Source organism: Arabidopsis thaliana, chromosome 5, assembly GCF_000001735.4.
Source record: "Arabidopsis thaliana chromosome 5, partial sequence".
Lineage (NCBI taxonomy): Eukaryota > Viridiplantae > Streptophyta > Magnoliopsida > Brassicales > Brassicaceae > Arabidopsis > Arabidopsis thaliana.
In genome coordinates, this window is record NC_003076.8 from 17411989 (window position 1) to 17433035 (window position 21047).

Consider the following 21047-nt stretch of genomic DNA (forward strand, 5'->3'; position numbering starts at 1 on the left):
GTTCGAGCATTGCGCTCTTAGTTTAATGTTAAATCTTGTCTAATTAGAAGACAACACAAAAACCAATAGCAACTAATCTCAAATAGTGTAATCTCACTTGATTATATCAAATCGGATGATAACCTATGACCTATTTTACTAAAAGGTCTGTCACAAAAGTAAGTTATATATATTCAAAACAAAAAAAATATAAGATAAAAAATAAAACGAAGAAAAACTGGGAATGTCAAATATGATAAATGATTTAAACAAATATGTCATGACAAGAAAAAGAAAAAAGAAAAAAAACTGTCACCGTTACAAAAAACTGTCACCATTATAAGTGTTATTATACTTATAAAAATCAGCAAGAACAACAAATTTTGGTCATCATAAGAATTCAAAATTACAAATATATCGTAACATAAAACATTATAGTGGTCATTCCATCAATTTTGTTTATCGTTTAACAAATCTGCGATCAAACGATATATTTTAGTAATATAATTTCATCTATCACAACATAACCAATTATGTCATAACTAAAAATACTATATTTTAAAAACAAATATGTTGTTACATGAAAATATTTTGGTAACATTATAAAAATCTGTCATAAGATATAACAAATCTGCTATCATTAGAGGTCATTATATTTATTAGTTTTTTGTACATAAATTTCTTATAACATGATAGATGTTTTTAGAAAATTATAAATCTACCGAGTCATTCAAAATAAAACAGCCAGACACTACAGTAAGTCTGTTATAAACTATGAAAGTATGTAGTTGAATAAAAAAATCTGTCAAAAAAATAAATATGTCAAAAAAATAAATCAGCTACAATTGTTTTAGTCTATTGTAACCATATTCTAAAAAATCTGTCAACCAAAAAAGTCTGCCAAAAGAAATATTTACGGACAAATAGATCTGTAGTATATAAATTAGATATTAAACTTTTGTAAAATTATTGCTAGAATTAATTTGAAAGGACATTTTTCTATTTATTTTTTTACACATGAGACAAGTGTATTTTAGACATGAAAATAATTTAACCCAAATTGTTTTTAAAATAATCTAGTAATTAAACTGATAATTTATGTTAATCTAGTAACTTTCCCATTATTATAATGATAAATTGTTGAGAAAATTTACTTTATTTTAGTGTTACTTTGTTCTAGAGTAAAATCGAAGAATACTTAGGGAGGGACATAGGGTCAGTGCCGGCTTAACATGGAGAGGAGGGAGTGCAACAACGAGTGGCCCATAAAGCAAAAGGGACACATACAATTCTTTCCTTTTGTAAACATAAAAAGAAAAAGAAAAAAATATGTGCAAATATAACAGAAAATTGCAAATTTTTACTAAAAAGCTCATATATATTTGCATTCCTTTTAAATATAAGGTAAAAAAAAATTCTAAATTTATTGGGCCCAAATTATATGTTGATATATTTTAATCCAACAACTCTAATACAAATATTGATTTATTGGGCCAAATCTCTTTTGTAAAATGAGATTGTTGTTTTATTTTATTTTAAATGATGTTTACTAAGTGTTTTACTTTTGTACGAAAACAATTTCCAATATATTAAGGGTCCAATTTTTTTTTTGCCCTAGGACCTAGAATAAGCTTGAGCCGGCACTGCAGAGGGTCCTAGGATTTTTGTATTTTTTACTTTGTAAGTGAATGCCATAGCAAGCCAAGGACTGAAGAAGAACAACGGAAAATATAGAGAATATGAATTTGTGTGATGCGAAGACGAAAAGAAATTATAGAAAATCAACTGAAATTGATGACGTCGAATTTGATTGAGGAGAAAAAATAGCTACAAAATAAGAGGAAGAAAAAGGAAAATAAAGAAAAGAACGAAGAGAATGAGAAGGAGAAGCCGAAAAGGGTCTAGAGAAGAGGGGTGTTTTTTCATGAAGACAAGATACTACGAAAGAAGGAAGATGAAGGGCTAGTTATAAGTAGATGTAGATCTCTGAATATATATATATATATATATATATAAAGTGTCTCCCTAAACCGGAAAAAACGATGGGTTTTGATATGCTGAACGGGGGACAAAACCCGAGAACCGAAATCAATTTAAAAGTTCACCGATCACTATACAACTCTGCACTTATTGAAACCGAAAACCAAAATTCTCCGTTTAGACGGTTTTGGTTCAATACGGTTCTTATTGAACGTCAATCACTCTATCTACTACTATACTTGAAAAACAAAATTAAATTTTTTGCCTTGACTTGATCCAGAGAGATGTTACGCGGCGGCGATGCATTAATCGATAAAATCAAACAACATGCCACGCATTGACTTTTGCAAGAAGCCAGCAACTTTATATAAAACAATCGATGATAATTGTGATCGTTACAACTATGTAATAATGCATATATATAAGCTATGTATTAACTGTAAACTTGATTTAAATAATACTGATGGGGAGTATATACCTTGATGCATAGAATAAAAATGTAAAATACGTATGAATTACTAGCTTAGTGGTAGCCTTGTTACTTGGATTAGTTTAGCAAGCAAATATCTAGCTCTAATTCACAAGCTAACCCTAAAAGTTGGTTGGACATATACATCGTCAAATATATCGAAGCTATATATATATATTTAACATATTTGTTTTTGTTACATTAAAACAAACAAAACAAAAGAAAAAAGTTTTTTTTGTGCTCCTCCTTTTTAATATCTTTTATGAAAATGGCTGACTGTTATGGAAAATGATGTTTTTATTAATCTAAGTAGTGCCTTTCACCAAAGAAAAAAAAAAACCAAATATAGTAGACTTTAGTACGGAGATACGTGAACATAACTTGTTAGATTGGTTTTCAACAAAAGAGTATAGAATGGAAAATCGTTACATACTGACTCTCATGAACAAACATATTTTGCTTAATGAAAAGTCAACTCGATCTTTATTATTTATGAGGATAAAAATCAAATAGGCTCTGTCGACAAAACGAAACAATCAGACTACCCTTTAGAATATATTTAAAATTACCAAAAATATTAATCTTTTAGGAAATTACACATGATGATATTTTAGCATATGGCGGATATTTACCTCCAACTCCAAATGAGGATATTTTAGCATATGGCGGTCTTTATTCGTACGTACTATTTTGCAAATCATTTTATATGATTGTATATACCATAGATTATAATCACTACTCTTAGTCCCATAATTTGTAAATAATAGTAATTCGTAGACATAGATGATCAAAGTTCTTTGTAATCTTACTACATACACAAAAAGTAATAAAACACAACATTTTTGTTGTATTAAATGTGCTTGTCCGTTGACAAAAAAGATAAAAGAATAGCTTTGTTTGTCCTTTCTCGACAAGTTTGTATTATAATCGTCTCACGTTCATTTCAAGATTACATGCAGAATTTGTCAAATGAAGTCTAAATCATCAAAAGTAATTTTTCCTTATTTGTTCTCACTTGAATATAAATTAACGAAATATGATTCACCATAAATTACACGAACTATAGGATACGGGTACTTATTTATTCCCTTGCGGTAATACGAATAGGTCCAAGATTGGAAATCTCAGAGTTGTCATGAATACTAAGTTAAAATATGTGCAGACCATACAAAACATAGACGAGCATAGAAAGAGAAGTTGATCAAGTGATGGAAAAAGATTAAAATAAAATATAAATATGGATATACCCTTAAGATTCCGGAGACTATGCTTCTCCGATCTCGTCTATAAATTTCAGCCGTCTCAGCCAACACAATCACAACCACCACCTCCCTCCCTCTCTCTCTCTTAATCTTTCTGCCCCCACCATTAGCGCACAACGGTGAGATTCGTTAGATGTTTATTATCTATGCATCCAAATTCACATATAGATAGATAGTACATATATAGTTGTTTATATCAATAGAAACTTTTGTTTCTAAATTGTAATCGCTTAAATTATTTGATTTATGTATAGGTTTAATTATAAATGTTATTCTGTTGGTTGTATTGGTACTAAACTAAAATAATTTAGTAGCATCTTTCCAATATTATTATAAAATTATAGTTAAGATATTTATTTTTACTTCATGAAGCAGGAAAGACAAGAGAGGCTTAGATGGCTGAACAACAACTAGGAGTGCTAAAGGCACTCGATGTTGCGAAGACGCAACTTTATCATTTCACGGCGATTGTCATCGCCGGTATGGGTTTCTTTACCGATGCGTACGATCTTTTTTGCGTGTCCTTGGTAACAAAGCTCCTTGGCCGCATCTACTACTTCAATCCGGAGTCAGCGAAGCCTGGCTCACTTCCCCCTCATGTTGCGGCCGCTGTCAATGGTGTGGCCCTTTGTGGAACCCTTTCTGGTCAACTCTTCTTCGGTTGGCTCGGTGACAAACTCGGACGGAAAAAAGTGTACGGTCTTACTTTGATCATGATGATCTTATGCTCTGTCGCTTCTGGCCTCTCTTTTGGCAACGAAGCCAAGGGTGTCATGACCACCCTTTGCTTCTTCAGGTACAGTTTTCATCCAATTACAATATTATATACACACATGATTAACCAATAATCTAATAACGAATGCAAGTTTTAAAAGTTAGTCACGCTTCGAACTGATTTAGGTATTTTTCTTTGAGAAAGTTTTTTTATATATAAACCATTACGTAGGTTTTGGTTGGGATTTGGTATTGGAGGTGACTACCCACTTTCTGCCACCATCATGTCTGAATACGCAAACAAGAAGACCCGTGGGGCTTTCATCGCAGCTGTCTTCGCCATGCAAGGTGTCGGTATCTTGGCTGGAGGTTTCGTGGCACTCGCAGTATCTTCTATATTCGACAAAAAGTTCCCAGCTCCAACATATGCAGTAAACAGGGCCCTCTCAACGCCTCCTCAAGTTGATTACATTTGGCGAATCATCGTCATGTTTGGTGCTTTACCCGCAGCTTTGACTTACTACTGGCGTATGAAGATGCCTGAAACTGCCCGTTACACCGCTTTGGTTGCCAAGAACATCAAACAAGCCACAGCCGACATGTCCAAGGTCTTACAAACAGATATCGAGCTTGAGGAAAGGGTGGAGGATGACGTCAAAGACCCCAGACAAAACTATGGCTTGTTCTCCAAGGAATTCCTTAGACGCCATGGACTTCATCTCCTTGGAACTACCTCCACTTGGTTTTTGCTTGACATTGCCTTCTACAGCCAAAACTTGTTCCAGAAGGATATTTTCTCGGCCATCGGATGGATCCCAAAGGCAGCCACCATGAACGCCACCCATGAGGTTTTCAGGATTGCTAGGGCTCAGACTCTTATCGCCCTTTGCAGTACAGTCCCAGGCTACTGGTTCACAGTTGCGTTTATTGATACCATTGGAAGGTTTAAGATCCAACTAAATGGATTTTTCATGATGACCGTGTTTATGTTTGCCATTGCCTTCCCTTACAACCACTGGATCAAACCAGAAAACCGTATCGGATTTGTGGTTATGTACTCTCTTACTTTCTTCTTCGCCAATTTTGGTCCAAATGCAACCACTTTTATTGTCCCTGCTGAGATATTCCCGGCCAGGCTAAGGTCAACATGTCATGGAATATCAGCCGCGGCTGGTAAGGCTGGAGCCATCATTGGAGCCTTCGGGTTCTTATATGCGGCTCAAAATCAAGACAAGGCTAAGGTGGATGCAGGATACCCACCAGGTATCGGAGTTAAGAACTCATTGATCGTGCTTGGTGTTCTTAACTTCATCGGTATGCTCTTCACCTTCCTTGTCCCAGAGCCCAAGGGCAAGTCCCTCGAAGAACTCTCTGGTGAAGCTGAAGTTAGCCATGACGAGAAATAATTTACTTTGTGATCAAATGTGGAGTTGTTTGTGGTTTGTTTGATTTTTTTGTTTCTTTCCAAATTTTTTTTTTCCTTTCCTTGATGCAGTAAGAAATGTTTGATTGTGTGGAATACTTCAGTCTTACTGCCGTGAGTGCAAATCTTGTAATCCACTTTTTTGTGTTCTAATTAACATTGTCAAATAAAGTTTCTTAAACTTTGATTCTAACTTTCCAAACACTAACGAACTCTCTGTTGTGCGTTTATGTTTATCAATTTGAAGCATGAAAATTTGATTGTTCATATGTTTGCTATATACTGAGAAACACCAAAGAATAGTTTTTATGGATTTCGATTATCTGATCAACACATTAGTTGGTTATGGTGTTCAATGTTCAGTGTCTTGTCATCACTAACGTTATCTCTTTGCCTTATATCGACACATTCAAGTGGGCGTAGTTGTAGACCATTAGTCTTGTGCTCTGTTTGTAAATAACGCTATTGGTTAGTTAGCTTTCTTTTTGGTTGGTGTATATATTCTTTTTGGGTTGAAGCTCTGTGTAGCGTTTAGAAATGTTAAAAGTTCGATCCCAAAATGTAGCAAGATTTGAAATTTCTTTTTGGATTGATGTAATGTATTTAACTGGCTTCTTATGAATCACGGTGCTTATTGTTTGATTAATGTGAACTGAATTGTTCTGTGCTTGAGATTCAAAAAGCTCAAGAGGATCTAATACTAAATAGTCTCACTAATGCATATGTTTGATTTGTTTCAAATATTGATTGTTCTCTCTGACGCATTTGTTTGATTATTGTGCACTACCTGTTTGGGATGGGCATTCTATTGGTCTCACTATACCAAATTACCAACTTTGTGAAACTCACCATAACTTGTGTGATCCATAAAATCTTAGATTAATTACTGTTAAGTTTCATGAAATTTTAACTCAAAACAATTTGGCAATAAATAGATTGACATTGTATGTCCAAAAACCAAACTGAGTATTTAACAAAACCAACTATTTCCGACCAATGAATGCGTCTAAAATGTTTGTTTCCAACAAATTTCTGATCATTGATTTCGTCGGAACTAACACAAATAATAATTCGCATAATCATAATAATTCTCCTAATCAGTTCATAAACTTGAATGACAAGTTAATTTACTCATTTTACCATGACCATTAATTCATAAATTGAGTCACAAATTAATATCAAGATTTGACCATGTCCCTTATGCAAGAGGGGGTTGGAAAGCGATGGGTCTATAGTGTTACAATTAATTCTCTAGTATTCATATAACCAAAACACAATTATAATATTTTCACATTAAAGATAAATTAAAAACATCCATATAATGTTTCACATTTAATAATATACATATTTTAAATATTTTGTTAACATTTAAAATTATGATTTTTCTATCATTTTTTTTATTTTTTAAACTACTTTGAATCATCATATAATACATAACACTAATTAAAATCTAATTTTTTCTGGATATATTGTGATTCGGATGTTTGAAAACAGCCATATATTACTCACATAATGAAATAAAATTATTTGTGTTCAAAGTCTCACATCAGCTAAAACTTTGTGTCCAAAATCTCATAAATAAGACCAAATTGAACCCAAAGAAATATGAGTGAGTAGGAATCCTAACTTAACAAACATCCAAATTTAAATATTTGTTCAGTTTAATTCGGTTCTTTAGTCAAACCGTTTAATTATACCAGATATCATAAATTCTAAACTTTTTAAAAAATTAAAATATTATAATTGATCTATTTAAAGTGTATAAAAACTTCAAAATATTATCAACGTTTAACTTATAAAAAGTTTAAAATATCACGGTATGGGTTATATGGTTTGACGAGTTTGAATCTTCATTAATATAAATTTAAATATCATTAACTCGGTGGTACAACATGGGTAAGTCATCATTTTAATATTTTGTTAACACTAGCAATATTATAATGATATGTCAAGTTAAATTGATTCAATTATGATTATGTATTAAAACAAGATATATAAGTATTAGTTTTCTAGGTATCTGCAATATTAGAAACCAGATATCCAAAAGTCACGGATCTGGATTGTTAAAGCACAGTTCTGAATACTTTTCAAATTCTAGGATATCCGGATCCATTCTACCAATTACAATCCTGCAGAAGCCTTGTTGGCCACACAATCGACACAAGAGTTAGCTAGCCAAAAAGTGCCTTCAACTTAAGAAGATGCAAACCGGAAAGAAAAAAACATATCTTTGGTCCGAAGGAAATCATGTTTTATTATCAAATTTAACCACCAACAACTACAAACCAAATTTACAACAACAACAACCAAAAATAAAAACACATACACACAAGTGATAGCAGCAGACAACACAAAACATAACAAAAACAGAAGCTTCCCAAAATTCCGAAATTCAAAATCCTCTTTAATTTCTCATCATATAGTAGTCGAGTTACGTTGGCATGGTTTCTAATAGTTATTATGCGGAGTTTTAAATCTTCATCAGTTGTATTCTTTCGAATTTTGCGAACTCAGAATCGACTGCAAATAAACATGTTTAATTAGATCAAATGGTTAGAGATTCCGAGCTTGCCTTGTAACATGACATGACAACAATGATTTGGCTATAAATTACTTGTAAGTTACTAGTGAGAAACATAGCAAACCAATTTTCAAGTATACCACAGTGTTAGTTTTGACTAACATTAGGTCTAATTCGGTGAAGTCAATACTAATCCAAAGTTTCATCTATCAATGCGAATAGATTTAAAATTATTGAGGAGCACAAACAGATTCAAAATGTTAAATCATTCAAAAACATTTAGTAATAGAGCAAATTATTATGCATTTACCATATTTCATTTTTTGTGCTACAGTATATCCACAAATTAAAAAGTGATGTGATTAATACATACCTTCACTTTAGGATAAGGGAAGCTAGTTTTAGCACCACCTCTGCTTCCGAAACTGAACTTTGATTTCTTGTCATTAGATTTTAAGATCTGAAAAGAGCAGGTCAAATCCTCAGACACACTCATCATCGCACCTGCATTGTCAAATTCCCCACAGTAATTCGGCGCAGAGAATATCGTTACGAGCTGCTTATTCGCAAAGAACTCGAATCCATCTTCAACAACCTGTTACAAAATCGTTGCTTGTGTCAAAAGGAAACACGTTAAAAATGTTTCTTTGGGCACAAGGAACAATAAACAAACCTGGTGAGCCCTACAAATGAGGTCAAGATCGAGTCTTTTAAGAAATCCAGAAACTATATCTGATCCAAAAGTGTAAGAAACTCCGCGATCGTTAGGCCCCCAACCTCTAACATCTTTATCAGGATCAGACCACAAGAGATCACAGAGTAAACCACGATCAGGAATATCCGTTGGACGACGAATATCCCTAATCTGCCTCAAGCTTAGCAGCTCCGGGGAGAGCCCACCATGCATACAAAAAATCCGCTCATCGATGAGTGCAGCGACGGGGAGACAGTTGAAGCAATCAGTGAAGATTCGCCAAATCTTGACACTGAATCTACGTTTACACTCGTCATAGAAGCCGTAAATACGATTGATTGATGCACTTTCATGGTTTCCTCTGAGAAGGAAGAAGTTTTCAGGGAACTTAATCTTGTAAGCAAGTAAAAGACAAATCGTTTCGAGGCTTTGCTTGCCGCGATCGACATAATCTCCAAGAAACAAGTAGTTTGAATTAGGAGGGTATCCGCCATGTTCGAATAGTCTCAAGAGATCCGGATATTGTCCATGAATGTCCCCTGTTTATTATTTGTTTAACCAAAAGATTACATAGGAGCACAATCTCAGAAAAGAGTCAGAGAGAAACAGAGAGAAACGTACCACATATTTTAACAGGAGCTTCAAGTTCCAAGAGATTTGGTTGTCTCAAGAAGATATCTCTAGAGACGAAACAGAGCTGTTTGATCTCTGTTTCAGACAACTGAACAATCTTTCCTGGTTTTTCTCTAGCTTCAAGCAACCTATTGATCACCGAGTTTAAAGTACCAGGATCCATTTATAAAACCTCAAGAAACAGAGCAACAATGAGACAAAACAACAACAACGCCTAGAAGCTTTATAATATACAAAAGCTATTGACAATATGGAATAAATTTAAAAAGTATGGAGCTTTTATGTTCTTTTATGCTTGCTCTTTGAGAAAAAGAATGGTGATTGTCAAATTCAAGAAGGGCTTTATAAAGCCGCGTTTAAGAATATATTCTTCATACCTTTTTAGCAAAAGTCACATGTGTTCATACCTACCTACATTGTTCTAACTTCAACTAAATCATATAATAATCAGATTCTAGCTAATTTAGTAACACATTGTTTGTGTGTGTGTTAAGCTTCACAGGATTGAATCCTGTCCGGTACGTCATGATTCAAATTTAAGATCTTTCCGCCGGTACTTTGAGTGCGAAAAACGCTCTTTCTTCTTCTTCTAGTATCGATGTTTTTGGATTCGTCCGCGTCATATTAAGCAACTTGGCTATTTACAAAAAACATATTCTTCTTCCTTTGTAGCCAAAAGCCATGGGTAAAAACCTACCCTAATTGTTCTAACTTCAACTACATCTAATAACCAAAAATGTTAGCTATATTTTCTCTTTTATGGTCAAAACATATTAGCTAGTTTAGACACTTTCTTTGTGTTGAGCTTTTTAGGCTTGAATCTAATCGAATTCAAGATACTTTTGCGTGTAAGTAGAGCACAAAAAACGTTCTTTCTCCATCACAGTATCAATGTTTTTGGATTCAGAGTAATTCACAAAACCTTGTTCGTTGATTTGTTCGCATCATCTTAAGCAACTTGGCAATGACAAAGAACATATTCGTTATGAAACTACCGGATGTGAGAGGACACCTCAGGAATAACAAGGAAAGAGAGAGCTCGGAGAATATTAGTTTGGCTTTTGCCTTTTTTCTTCTATTAGAACCAAAAGATATAAAGGAAAGATTCCAAGTTTAGGAGGAAACGAAGAGTGATGCCTCATCTTATGACTTCTATAGATCATTTCATTTTCTTAGCTGTATCTTATTAGACATAGGTACTTAGAAAAAAAAAAAAAACTTAAACAAGATTCATTCATGTACTCACAAAATCCAATATTTAAATGAATAAAACTTCTCAGTCATAAACAGCAAGCTTCTGATACTCCTCACCTTTAATGGCTAACAACATGACATCTTCAGGATTCACAATCCCACCTTCCTCAAGAAACAGAGTCAGTAGATTCTTCGAAAACCCGCTAACCATAGCTACACCTTTCTGCTTAGACACCACGGGTGTAGCTGACGAGTCTCTTAAGTTCCAAAATACAATTTCAGGAACATTCTGAAAACCCTTCTCTTTATACTTCCTCTGAACAACTTCATAATCCGTCTCCCATTTCTCAAAACTCTCCGGGACACTCTCGTAGTCACTCTCCAAGTTACTCGCGTAGTCACTCATTTCCGAATGGCTGTCTACTCTTGCATCATCAAACTCCATGTCACTGAACACAAACAACCGCTTGATCATCTGTTCATCGGTTAAGTTATTCTCGACAGCAACCTCTAGAATCCGATCAAACACCTTCTGGAAATCTGTGTTGATTCCAAAATCCATTTCTCTAACAAACTTAGTCTTCTCTCTCAGACTCGAACCCGTGACAACATGAAGCTGCGGGTTTTCGCTAAAAGTGATAACTTTCCCTTTCCACGGCTCTTCATTAAGTTCCGAAACCAATAACCCTAACGCAATACAAACATTCATAGGTGTACCAGCCATGCTTCCCGAGACATCACAAATCGCCAATGAGTTCTTCAACTTCCCTTTCTTGGCAAGATCATCAACCATTCTCGCCCATTGAAGCTCTGCTACTTCTTCACCTTCACTATCATTCAAAAGCTGACTGATAATCTGATGAGGAAGCAACGCACCAGCCGCCATCTTCTTCTTCCCGGATTTCACATCCTCCAAAAACTCGGTGAACCTCTCGCTATCGTGTTCCGCAAAGCGTGAACTATAATTCTGCATGGCTATAGAAGGAACTCTATTGTACTTCAACAGATTCCATTCCTTGGCACTCATAGACACCTCTGGCAACTCAAGAGCTTTATGTAACGGGACAAGAACTTCTTTTCTCAACCTATCTCTAATCCTATATGCATAATGCACTTCTTCGATACCTTCTTCGTATTCCTCTCTAAGGAACATTCTTCTAGCAATAGCCTCACATATCAAAGTAGTCTTATCATACGAAGAATCAACAGAAGGACACCATTTCGAAGCTAAACTAATCTTGTTCAAATTATCTGTATTCAAATACTCCAAATCTGATTTCAATAATTCCGCAAACAAATCGGCAATTTGATCAAAGAGTAATCTGTAATTAGCATCAGAGTTATACCTATCTAGAGCCTTTTTCGCCTTTTCGAACTCTCTCTGTTTCCGTAAAGCCCTAGCCTTGACTTTACCAACAGGACCACCAGTCTCCTCCGCGGTTTCGAGAATCCGATCTTCCATGTCACCGGATATGGTAGACTTTTTCTCACTATCCCCTTTGAACTTCCTCTGAATCCTCTTCCTCCAAACCCGAGTCTTACCTCTCTCCGTCTGCTGACCTTCCAAGATCCGAAGCAGAATCTCAGGTAAATCTTTGAAATACCCAAAATCGACAAGAGTAGGGATATTCAAAGCTAGAGTTTTTGGGTGGTTCTTGTAAAGCCACAAGGCAGCTGTGTAAAACCCTTCCTTGTCTGATTTTCCAGTTCCTCTAACACCTCTGAGATTGCAGAGGAGCTTCAACGTAGTCAAAGGATCGTGAGACCAAGAAATGGCCAGCCTTTGGATCAGATCATCGGAAGGTGTGTCTGGGACGATATGGAAGAAGAAATCGAGACATGGGTTCCCGGAGGTTAGAAACGTGGGCGAGAAGTTTTCCGTCAGACCCATCTGTGGTTCTTCTAGGTTTAGTGTGGCAATTTGGGAGATTACACTGTTGTCATCGGAAACTGGTGTCTCCATGGCGGCGACGGAAGGTGGTCCGAGAAGGATCGCAGTGGAAGAAGAAGCCATTGAAAGAGAGAGATTTGGTGATGGTGATTGTCTCAAGGGTTTTTGACTTTGAAGCTAGGGTTTGTGTAAAAGTAACGGATAGCTATGTCAATCAATTGGAAGAGTAAGAGAAACCCTAAGACATCAACTTTATAGAAAAGAAAAATACAAAAAGATTATGAATTATTTAGCTTGGCGACCAAGTAAGCTAGATCCTTCAAATATCTAAATGGTTATAAAATATCATTTTTTTAGAAAATGTTGTTCTTTTAATTGAAGTATAACCTTTTTAATCATAGACATTATTGTTTTTAATTTGTATTTTTCTATGTTAAAAAAATGTATGTTAGCATGTATCAAAAACTAATTGGGGAAAAAATTACATGTATCAAAAACTAATTGGGGAACAACTTCTTTTATATTGAAAAACTAGGTTTCCGTACAAGAGGAAAAGAGGGTAGCTTTTGCAAGAGCATCAGCTTGCCGATTGTTTTCTCTAAGAATGAAATTGAAAGAACAACAAGTGAAAGTAGAAGATAAAGCAAGGATGTCGTGTAGAATCCCGTGAAGAGTTGCAATTGGATCGGCCCTTACTCACATCTCTTTCGCTTCAGACTCGTTAACACTAGTCAAAGCCCTCAATTCGAAGCTCCGATGTTGAAAGCTTAGTAAAGCATTCATAGAGAAGACATGGAAACCGATGTTTGAAGGTAATTTTGAAGATTAACCCGAAATGTTTTGTCAATTTTTGTATGGTGATTGAGGTAAAATATACAAAAACACTTTTGTCTTTTCTCCAGGAAAAAGAAAAATTAAGAGTAGTAATCATTGTCTTAATTGGCTTTTGTCTTTTTCTTCAGGGAAAATACCAATTTGATGGGTCTTGTTTTCTATTCCATAAGGCAACAAGACAGGACTGTAGCAGAAAGAGGCTTAAAACTTCTCATTGAAATGATATAAAGAACAACAGAGAGAAGCCTATGACAGGAGCTCAAAGAGATTTGCCTCATAAAGATATCTCTAAAGACAAAACAAAGTTGTTTGATCTCTGTTTCAGACAACTGACCAAATTCTCTCTAGCTTCAAGCAACTTATTGATCACCGAGTTTTAAGTACTCATTAATAACTGAAAGAGATCACATAGGTATTTTAGAAAAGTTAAAACAAGATTCATTCATGTCCTCACATAACTCCCCAAATCAAAAAACAGAAACATAGAAAATTTTAAACTTCTTTAACTCTTTGCGGTATAATTCAAATATGGTATAAAACTCTTTGCGGTAGAAATGATGATGTTACGGTTTAAGCATTGAAGCTTGTGTATGTGTATCTCAGTCAAAAACAACAAGCTTCTTATACTCCTCACCTTTGATGGCAATCCACATGACATCTTCAGGATTCACGATCCCACCTTCTTCAAGAAACAGAGTCAGTAGATTCTTCGAAAACCCGCTAACCATAGCTACTCCTTTCTGGTTAGCAACCACCGGAGTAGCCGATGAGTCTCTTAAGTTCCAAAATACCATTTCTGGAACATTCTGAAAACCCTTCTCTTTATACTTCCTCTGAACCACCTCATAATCTGTCTCCCATTTCTCCTTGGACCGTTCCTTCGATATCTTCAATCGGTCCTCCACACTCAGATGGTAACTCACCTCCGAATGGCTGTTTGCCATTGCATCATCAAACTCCATGTCGCTGAACACAAACAACCGCTTGATCATCTGGTCATCGGTTAAGTTATTCTCGACTGCAACTTCTAGAATACGATCAAACACTATCTGAAAATCCGTGTTCATTCCCCATTCCATTTCTCTAACAAACTGAGTCTTTTCTCTCAGACTCGAACCCGTGACAATATGCAGCTCCGGGTTTTCGCTAAAGGTGATAACTTTCCCTTTCCACGGCTCTTCACTAAGCTCCGAAACCAGTAACCCGAGCGCTACACAAACCTCCATAGGTGTACCAGACATACTTCCAGAGACATCACAAACCGCCAGTGAATTCTTAAGCTTCCCTTTCTTAGCAAGATCATCAACCATTCTCGCCCATTGAAGTTCTGCAACTTCCGCACCAACTTCACTCCCACTATCATCCTCCAGCTGGTTGATTATCTGATGAGGAAGCAACGCACCAGCCGCAATCTTCTTCTTTCCGGACTTCACATCCTCCAAAAACTCGGTAAACCTCTCGCTATCATGTTCCTCAAACAGCTTCTTGTAATTCTTCATAGCAACAGAAGGAACTCTATTATACTTCAACAAATTCCATTCCTTAGCACTCATGAACAACTCCGGAAACTCAAGCGCTTTATGCAACGGCACAAGAACTTCTTTCCTCAACCTATCTCTAATCCTATACGCATAATGCGCTTCTTCGATACCTTCATACTCCTCTCTAGGAAACATCCTTCTAGCAATTGCCTCACATATCAAAGTAGCCTTATCATACGAAGAATCAACCGAAGGACACCATTTCGAAGCTAAACTAATCTTAGTCAACCCATTCGAATTCAAATACTTCAAATCCGATTTCAACAAAACCGCAAACAAATCCGCAATTCTATCAAACAGTAATCTGTAATTAGCATCAGAGTTATACCTCGTTACCGCCTTTTTCGCCTTTTCGAACTCTCTCTGTTTCCTTAAAGCTCTAGCCTTTACCTTATCAACAGAACCACCAATCTCCTCCGCATTTTCCAGAATCCGATCTTCCATTTCACCGGAAATCTCAGACTTTTTCTCTCTCTTCCCTTTGAATTTCCTTTGAACCCTCTTCCTCCAAACCCGATTCTTCCCTCTCTCCATATTCTGACCTTCCAAGATCCGAAACAGAATCTCAGGCAGATCTTTGAAATACCCAAAATCAACGAGAGCAGGGACATTCAAAGCTAGGGTTTTTGGATGATTCTTGTAAAGCCAAAAAGCAGCTGTGTAAAACCCTTCTTTGTCTGATTTCCCAGTTCCTCTAACACCTCTGAGATTGCAGATAAGCTTCAACGTAGTCAACGGATCGTGAGACCAAGAAATTGCTAGCCTTTGGATCAGATCATCGGGAGATGTGTCGGGGACGATGTGGAAGAAGAAATCGAGACATGGGTTCCCGGAGGAGAGAAATGTCGGCGAGAAATTCTCCGTTAGACCCATTGGTGGTGGTTCTTCGAGGTTTAGTGTAGCGGTTTGGGAGATTAGAGTGTTTTCATCGGAAATATGGGTTTCCGGTGAATGGATTGGTTTGATGATCGGTGAATTTCCGGCGACGGAAGGTGGACCAAGAAGGATCGTAGTGGAAGAAGCCATTGAAACAGAGGAAAATGCGATGGTGATGCTCTCAAAGGTTTTGACTTTGAAGCTTTAGAGAGAGATTTTTGCTTCGAATCATGTAGGAGACGTGGCATATTTCTAACGACGTGGCCATGTGTCTTTATTTAACTAGTGTGGGCCAATGGCCATTTCACCTTATTAAATTAGTTAACTAAAAAATACCGTAAATTGTAAGTTTTCTTTCTATTGATATCTTTGTTAAATTACTCTTTTTCTATGTTTTATTTATGTAATTTTATCCATTTTTATTTTTATTTTAAGGTAGTATTCGCATATTTATGACCATCAAAAAAAATTATTAAAAGAATTTATTATTATTTTTATTTTTATTTTTTTTGACAGTAAATTTATATTTTATTCCAACAAAATTTTTTTTATATAAATTAATTTTTATCTTTATAATTTCAATCATTGTAGTGAAGATGTTTTTTTACCACAGTTTTGATATTCCGAAATACAAGGTTGATTAGGAATATTGGCATCAATTGTATCCATAACATGTAACATATACACGCACATATTACAGCTTAGGTCGCAATACGCTGCATCACATTGACAGTTGATCCTGCATTCTTCGTTTGTCGCACAGACATCTCCAACCGCAAGATTGTGTCCTTAAAATAAAAAAAAAACATTTAAAAAAATTTGTAAAAAAAAAAATTGAGACTAAAATTTTAAGAACAAACTACAATTGATATTAAATGTATACTTTCATTTAATTTTAGTCTTTTTAGGTTCAATTCATTTGTAAAATGCTTTTTATTAACAAAGATTATTTTCAACTTTCAACTATTGGTAAAGAGATATGTAAAATTCTAGTGGTTTGTTTGAAAATGTTATTGTTGGTAATGTATGTATACTTACGGAAGACGACGACAAGAAGAGATCACATAATAGGAGAAGCTTAAATGAAATGTTATGCATTTTCGAAGTAATTGTTATTTTGCTTTAGATGGTGAAGTTAAGTATTATTGCATTTCATCTCTTTCTTATAGTCCATTCCATCTCTTTTTAAAAAGTAACGTTTGTATCAAGATTTGACTTACCAAATCTTACCAAAACAAATCGTTTTATCAAGATTTGACTTGCCATTTACAGGTCGAAATATTATCTGTGTATTTAAAGATTTGAGTTTGACTTACAAATTTTTTACTATTAATATCATGGAAATCTAGTGAAAGTTAATTAATATTGGAATTAGATTAAGAAATCTAATATAAATTCTACTACACATTTTATGTTTCAGTCATCATCTTTCTTTCAATAAATTTATTGCACATTTCAAGTTTTCATGACATGACGTTGAAACTAATTTTGTCAAATCAACATAAAATTCAGTATTTATGTGTTAACGTGTAAAATTGAAAATTTATATAATAATTATTAAGTATTGTTAAAAGAAATATATAAATATTATATATATAGTTTTTTTTAGCGAATACTTGATTTCATTCTTTCAAATAAAATCCAAGTACAAAGAAAAGATTTAAATATCCCAAAGTTTGAAACATTACAAAGAATGGCATTCTCAATGCCATCAGAAAATTATATTTTATATGTTGTAATTTGTAAGAATATAAGATATTTAAGTACTAGTTCGGGTACTTAAACTATAAGAAAGATTTTAAGTTTGTCCAAAATAAAAATAAAAAATAAGTTTGTCCAAAAAAAACTATAAAAAAGATGATGATCATGATATTGCCTATAAGAAAGTAGTCCTACTTTATTTAGTTATGAATTTATAAAACAATTTTAAAAAATCTAATGTTTTTTCTATTAGTTATAACATTTGTAAATAATTTAAAAATCTAATATTATTAAATTAGTGATTTAAAATTATTTTTTAGCACGGTTCAAAAGTTATAGCAGCGGTTCAAGAGTGTATGGTCGCTTTAGTAGAAATATATCAATATGGCGGGAAGAAACTCATCTAAGAACTTCCTTTGAAAAACTGCAGATGTAGTGGCCTAAGAGCACCCCCATTGGAACACCTTAATTAAGGATTCCTTAGAATTTTTTATTATTAAATTGTGAGTAAATGAAAGTTTAGAGTTTTTGTTGAATTATTGTATTTTTTGTTGTTTAATGGTGGAATCCTTAAGAGGGTTTCTTAAAAAAAATATATATATATATATTATATTATTGTGTAAGGAGAATCACATTTCAAAATCAGACATAACTAATCAAAACCAAACATCAAACGATCACATTCAAAAGCAAATACAGAAGCATAAGAAGAAACATACTTCAAGAGTCAACTCATCACGCTCCACATGTATCTTCACTGGTTCTGTCATAAACTTGGATGTCATCTCCAAAATCTCGTGAGAAAGAGTTGCAGAAACCAAGCAAAAAGAAAAAAAATAGAAAAAAAATATTGGTGTTTGAGTTTTGATTGCTTGAAAAGAAAGATAAAAGAGATAAAGTACACAAGTTTGATACATTCTTCATAAACACATTTTGAGAAGCTAACTCAAAGCTAACAAAGTTAAACTGAAAGCCATATACTGATTCTGTTTTGCCATTCACAAAATTCAAAGCCAAAGTTAAACTCAAAGTCGTATTCATTCATTGAGAGCATTGAGAGCAAAGCGTGAAGCTTCCTGAGAACATTGACCTTGTCCCTGAGGTAATAAAGTTTGGCTCTTCTTACTTTCTTCTTGTTCACCACCTTAATCTTCCTAAGGTTTGGAGAATACTTGTCACCAAACACCACCAGTTACATCAGTATTTTCAATGACCAAGGCAAAAAAAAACATACAAAACATGGTGGCTCTTGAGCTATAATAATGCTACGAGATTCTAACAAGGGAACAGTTGTAACTTACACTAGAATCTTTTCCTCCATCGAAACTAAAGGCGACCTCTTCAACCATAATGTAATGTTTGTCAACATACACAAACAAGGAACATGGCAAGCAACTATACAAAAGTTATTGGATTAGAATGACAACAACTATAACTGATTATATCTTTCCAATCCAATCGATGAAACAATGCCAAAACATCATAAAACTCTTGCATTTAAAAAGTATATCATTAGAGAAACACTAAAAGCTACGATCATTATAGATCAATCATCTTCTCAAATCATACTAGTAACTTTATTTGAGATCAATGATCTTCTCAAATTCCTTTCCACTAATTCCAGAAAAATATCTATCAACGTTTAAATTTCAATAACAACATCTGACTTTCAAAGTTCAATCACATCAACAGAATTTAAATCTCCAGAAACAAATCAAACAACCACACACCAAACAGATAGCATCATACCTTCAGAAAACGATTTGGTTCATCAAAGTCTCTGATTTAGTTCATCGAAGTCGCAGATGTTGAGCACCGTCGGAAAGGGGACGAGTTTCTTCGGTGATGTCTAATTAAACGGTTAGATTCATACCTTTAGAAAGCGATTGGACCATGGCTTCACACCAATCTCTGATTTGGTTCACAGTACTTTCCGATTTGCTTCACCAAACTCGTTCAAGTTGACCACCGGCGGTTGAAAGGTTGAGGACGGTGGATGATAAACGAATTCCATCAATATAATGGAATGATTTGATGAACAAAAATGCGTGAGTTGATGAACGTCACAGAGCTCAATCGCCATCGCAACATAAAAGAGAAGAGAGAGATCGAGAAATAAGAAGAAACACGGGCGCAGGAAATAAAAATTGTAATGTCAAAACAGACATCCAATAATAAATGGCCACATCATCGAACTTTAACACCAAGAAAAACTCTAAGCTTAGGTTCGCACCTAACCTTATATCTTATTTTTCATTTAATTTTTGCCTAATTTTGTTAAGGATTTTTGCTAAGAAATCATCAAGGTCCCCCACTGGACCTGCTCTAATGCAGCATGATCAACACATCGCTAGAGATATTAGCATGATCCAAATGCTATGATTTGACTCGGATGAGTCATAGGTCGATCATGTTCGAACCTATTATGTATTTAATTGATTTTTATATATTTTCTAACATCAGTTTCTCTTCTCTAGAGTTGGATTTAGCTCCAAACTTTCCTCTTGATATTTTGGATTGCCACTGTAGTGAAGAATTCTTTACATCTATCTTTTATCTTTATGTTTACGTACGTCTTTTTATTTGTTCTTCATCATTTTTAGTAGCTAGTCTTTTTATTGGATCATGGTTAATGTTAGATTAGGATGATTTGATGGTTAGATGATGATGATTTTTATGTTATTAATGCTAGTTTTGACATGATTACCTAAAATCTAGAATTTAAGCAATTCATGGTAGAAAAGTGTTATATTTATGAATTTGAAGTACTTTAACGACAATTGAGGATTGTAACTCCGCAGTTTTAGGAATATGATAGTGCATACAGAGAGGTTTAAAAGAATTGATTTGACCACCTATTTTCACCAAAGTAAACTTATCTTTTCGCTCAAATGTCATGAGAGAACTCCACAGTTAAGCGTTTTTAAGTTGGAATAATTTCAGGATGAGTGACCTTCCGGAAAGTGATTGTCAGAACTATACGAGTGAGGACAAAGCATGGAAAAAGATCAAGTGGTGATTTGTAGGATCGGTAAACAAGTCTTTACAGCCTCACAGACGTAGTGGACCGACCGTCGGGCAAGGATGAGCCCACATGACCAAATGAGGACATGGGGCTCACTGGTAGGGACGGTCGGGGCATTACAAGTGGTATTAGAGCTGAACCCAAACGAGTGTGGAGTCAAGAAGACTCACACCGTCGGGAGTGACGGTCTTGGTGTGCAACAAGAACATTGCGATCTGTTAGCGGGGATGAATCGTAAAACCCCGGTTTCAGAAATATGGTGGTGCATGCAGAGAGGTTTATAGAATTGATTTAGTCACCTCTGTCACCA

At 34.8% G+C, this 21047-nt stretch overlaps 5 protein-coding genes, 1 non-coding gene and 1 pseudogene across 10 annotated transcripts; 2 read left to right on the forward strand and 5 right to left on the reverse strand.

Annotated features, from left to right (window-relative positions):
* Nucleotides 1–3709: 3709 nt before the first annotated feature.
* On the forward strand, nt 3710–5984 carry PHT1;2 (phosphate transporter 2; the record flags this gene model as incomplete). Of its 2 annotated transcripts, none has more annotated exons than NM_123703.3 (3): nt 3710–3809; nt 4066–4486; nt 4637–5984. In NM_123703.3, exons 2-3 carry the CDS (start codon nt 4086–4088, stop codon nt 5808–5810), a joined length of 1575 nt encoding a protein of 524 aa, NP_199151.1. In that variant the 5' UTR covers nt 3710–3809; nt 4066–4085. The 2 variants fall into 2 exon arrangements, with proteins under 2 accessions (NP_199151.1, NP_001190462.1); NM_001203533.1 differs by having other exon boundaries at nt 3784–3809; nt 4063–4486; nt 4637–5810.
* A 1817-nt stretch (nt 5985–7801) lies between these two features.
* Nucleotides 7802–9994, reverse strand: TOPP6 (type one serine/threonine protein phosphatase 6). Of its 3 annotated transcripts, none has more exons than NM_180792.3 (4): nt 9664–9994; nt 9022–9581; nt 8722–8943; nt 7802–8347 (listed from the first exon to the last, which is right to left on the reverse strand). In NM_180792.3, exons 1-4 carry the CDS (start codon nt 9836–9838, stop codon nt 8309–8311), a joined length of 996 nt encoding a protein of 331 aa, NP_851123.1. In that variant the 5' UTR covers nt 9839–9994; the 3' UTR covers nt 7802–8308. The 3 variants fall into 3 exon arrangements, with proteins under 3 accessions (NP_851123.1, NP_568625.1, NP_001032000.1); NM_001036923.1 differs by having other exon boundaries at nt 7831–7956; NM_123704.3 differs by having other exon boundaries at nt 7802–8943.
* An 816-nt stretch (nt 9995–10810) lies between these two features.
* AT5G43390 (plant/protein) lies at nt 10811–12976 on the reverse strand. Its single transcript, NM_123705.2, has one exon. The coding sequence runs from the start codon at nt 12881–12883 to the stop codon at nt 10952–10954; it is 1932 nt and encodes a 643-aa protein (NP_199152.1). The 5' UTR covers nt 12884–12976; the 3' UTR covers nt 10811–10951.
* Nucleotides 12977–13851: 875 nt separating this feature from the next.
* Nucleotides 13852–16249, reverse strand: AT5G43400 (plant/protein). Its single transcript, NM_123706.4, has one exon. The coding sequence runs from the start codon at nt 16159–16161 to the stop codon at nt 14194–14196; it is 1968 nt and encodes a 655-aa protein (NP_199153.1). The 5' UTR covers nt 16162–16249; the 3' UTR covers nt 13852–14193.
* Nucleotides 16250–16593: 344 nt separating this feature from the next.
* Nucleotides 16594–17109, reverse strand: AT5G43401 (Defensin-like (DEFL) family protein; the record flags this gene model as incomplete). Its single annotated transcript, NM_001036924.1, has 2 exons — nt 16594–16799; nt 17046–17109. 2 exons carry the CDS (start codon nt 17107–17109, stop codon nt 16594–16596), a joined length of 270 nt encoding a protein of 89 aa, NP_001032001.1.
* A 1441-nt stretch (nt 17110–18550) lies between these two features.
* Nucleotides 18551–19777, reverse strand: AT5G43403. Its single transcript, NR_144284.1, has 2 exons — nt 19462–19777; nt 18551–19107 (listed from the first exon to the last, which is right to left on the reverse strand). It is a non-coding gene; the product is annotated as an other RNA (non-coding RNA).
* An 879-nt stretch (nt 19778–20656) lies between these two features.
* AT5G43405 lies at nt 20657–21021 on the forward strand (annotated as a pseudogene; the record flags this gene model as incomplete). Its single annotated transcript has 2 exons — nt 20657–20727; nt 20796–21021.
* Between the last annotated feature and the right edge of the window lie 26 nt (nt 21022–21047).

Coding starts and splice junctions, on each gene's coding strand:
- TOPP6 (NM_180792.3), bottom strand. CDS start 9,838: ATGGATCCTGGTACTTTAAACTCGGTGATCAATAGGTTGCTTGAAGCT. Junction 9,582..9,663: donor AGCTCCTGTTAAAATATGTG/GTACGTTTCTCT, acceptor AATAATAAACAG/GGGACATTCATGGACAATAT. Junction 8,944..9,021: donor TCATTTGTAGGGCTCACCAG/GTTTGTTTATTG, acceptor ATTTTGTAACAG/GTTGTTGAAGATGGATTCGA.
- AT5G43390 (NM_123705.2), bottom strand. CDS start 12,883: ATGGCTTCTTCTTCCACTGCGATCCTTCTCGGACCACCTTCCGTCGCC.
- AT5G43400 (NM_123706.4), bottom strand. CDS start 16,161: ATGGCTTCTTCCACTACGATCCTTCTTGGTCCACCTTCCGTCGCCGGA.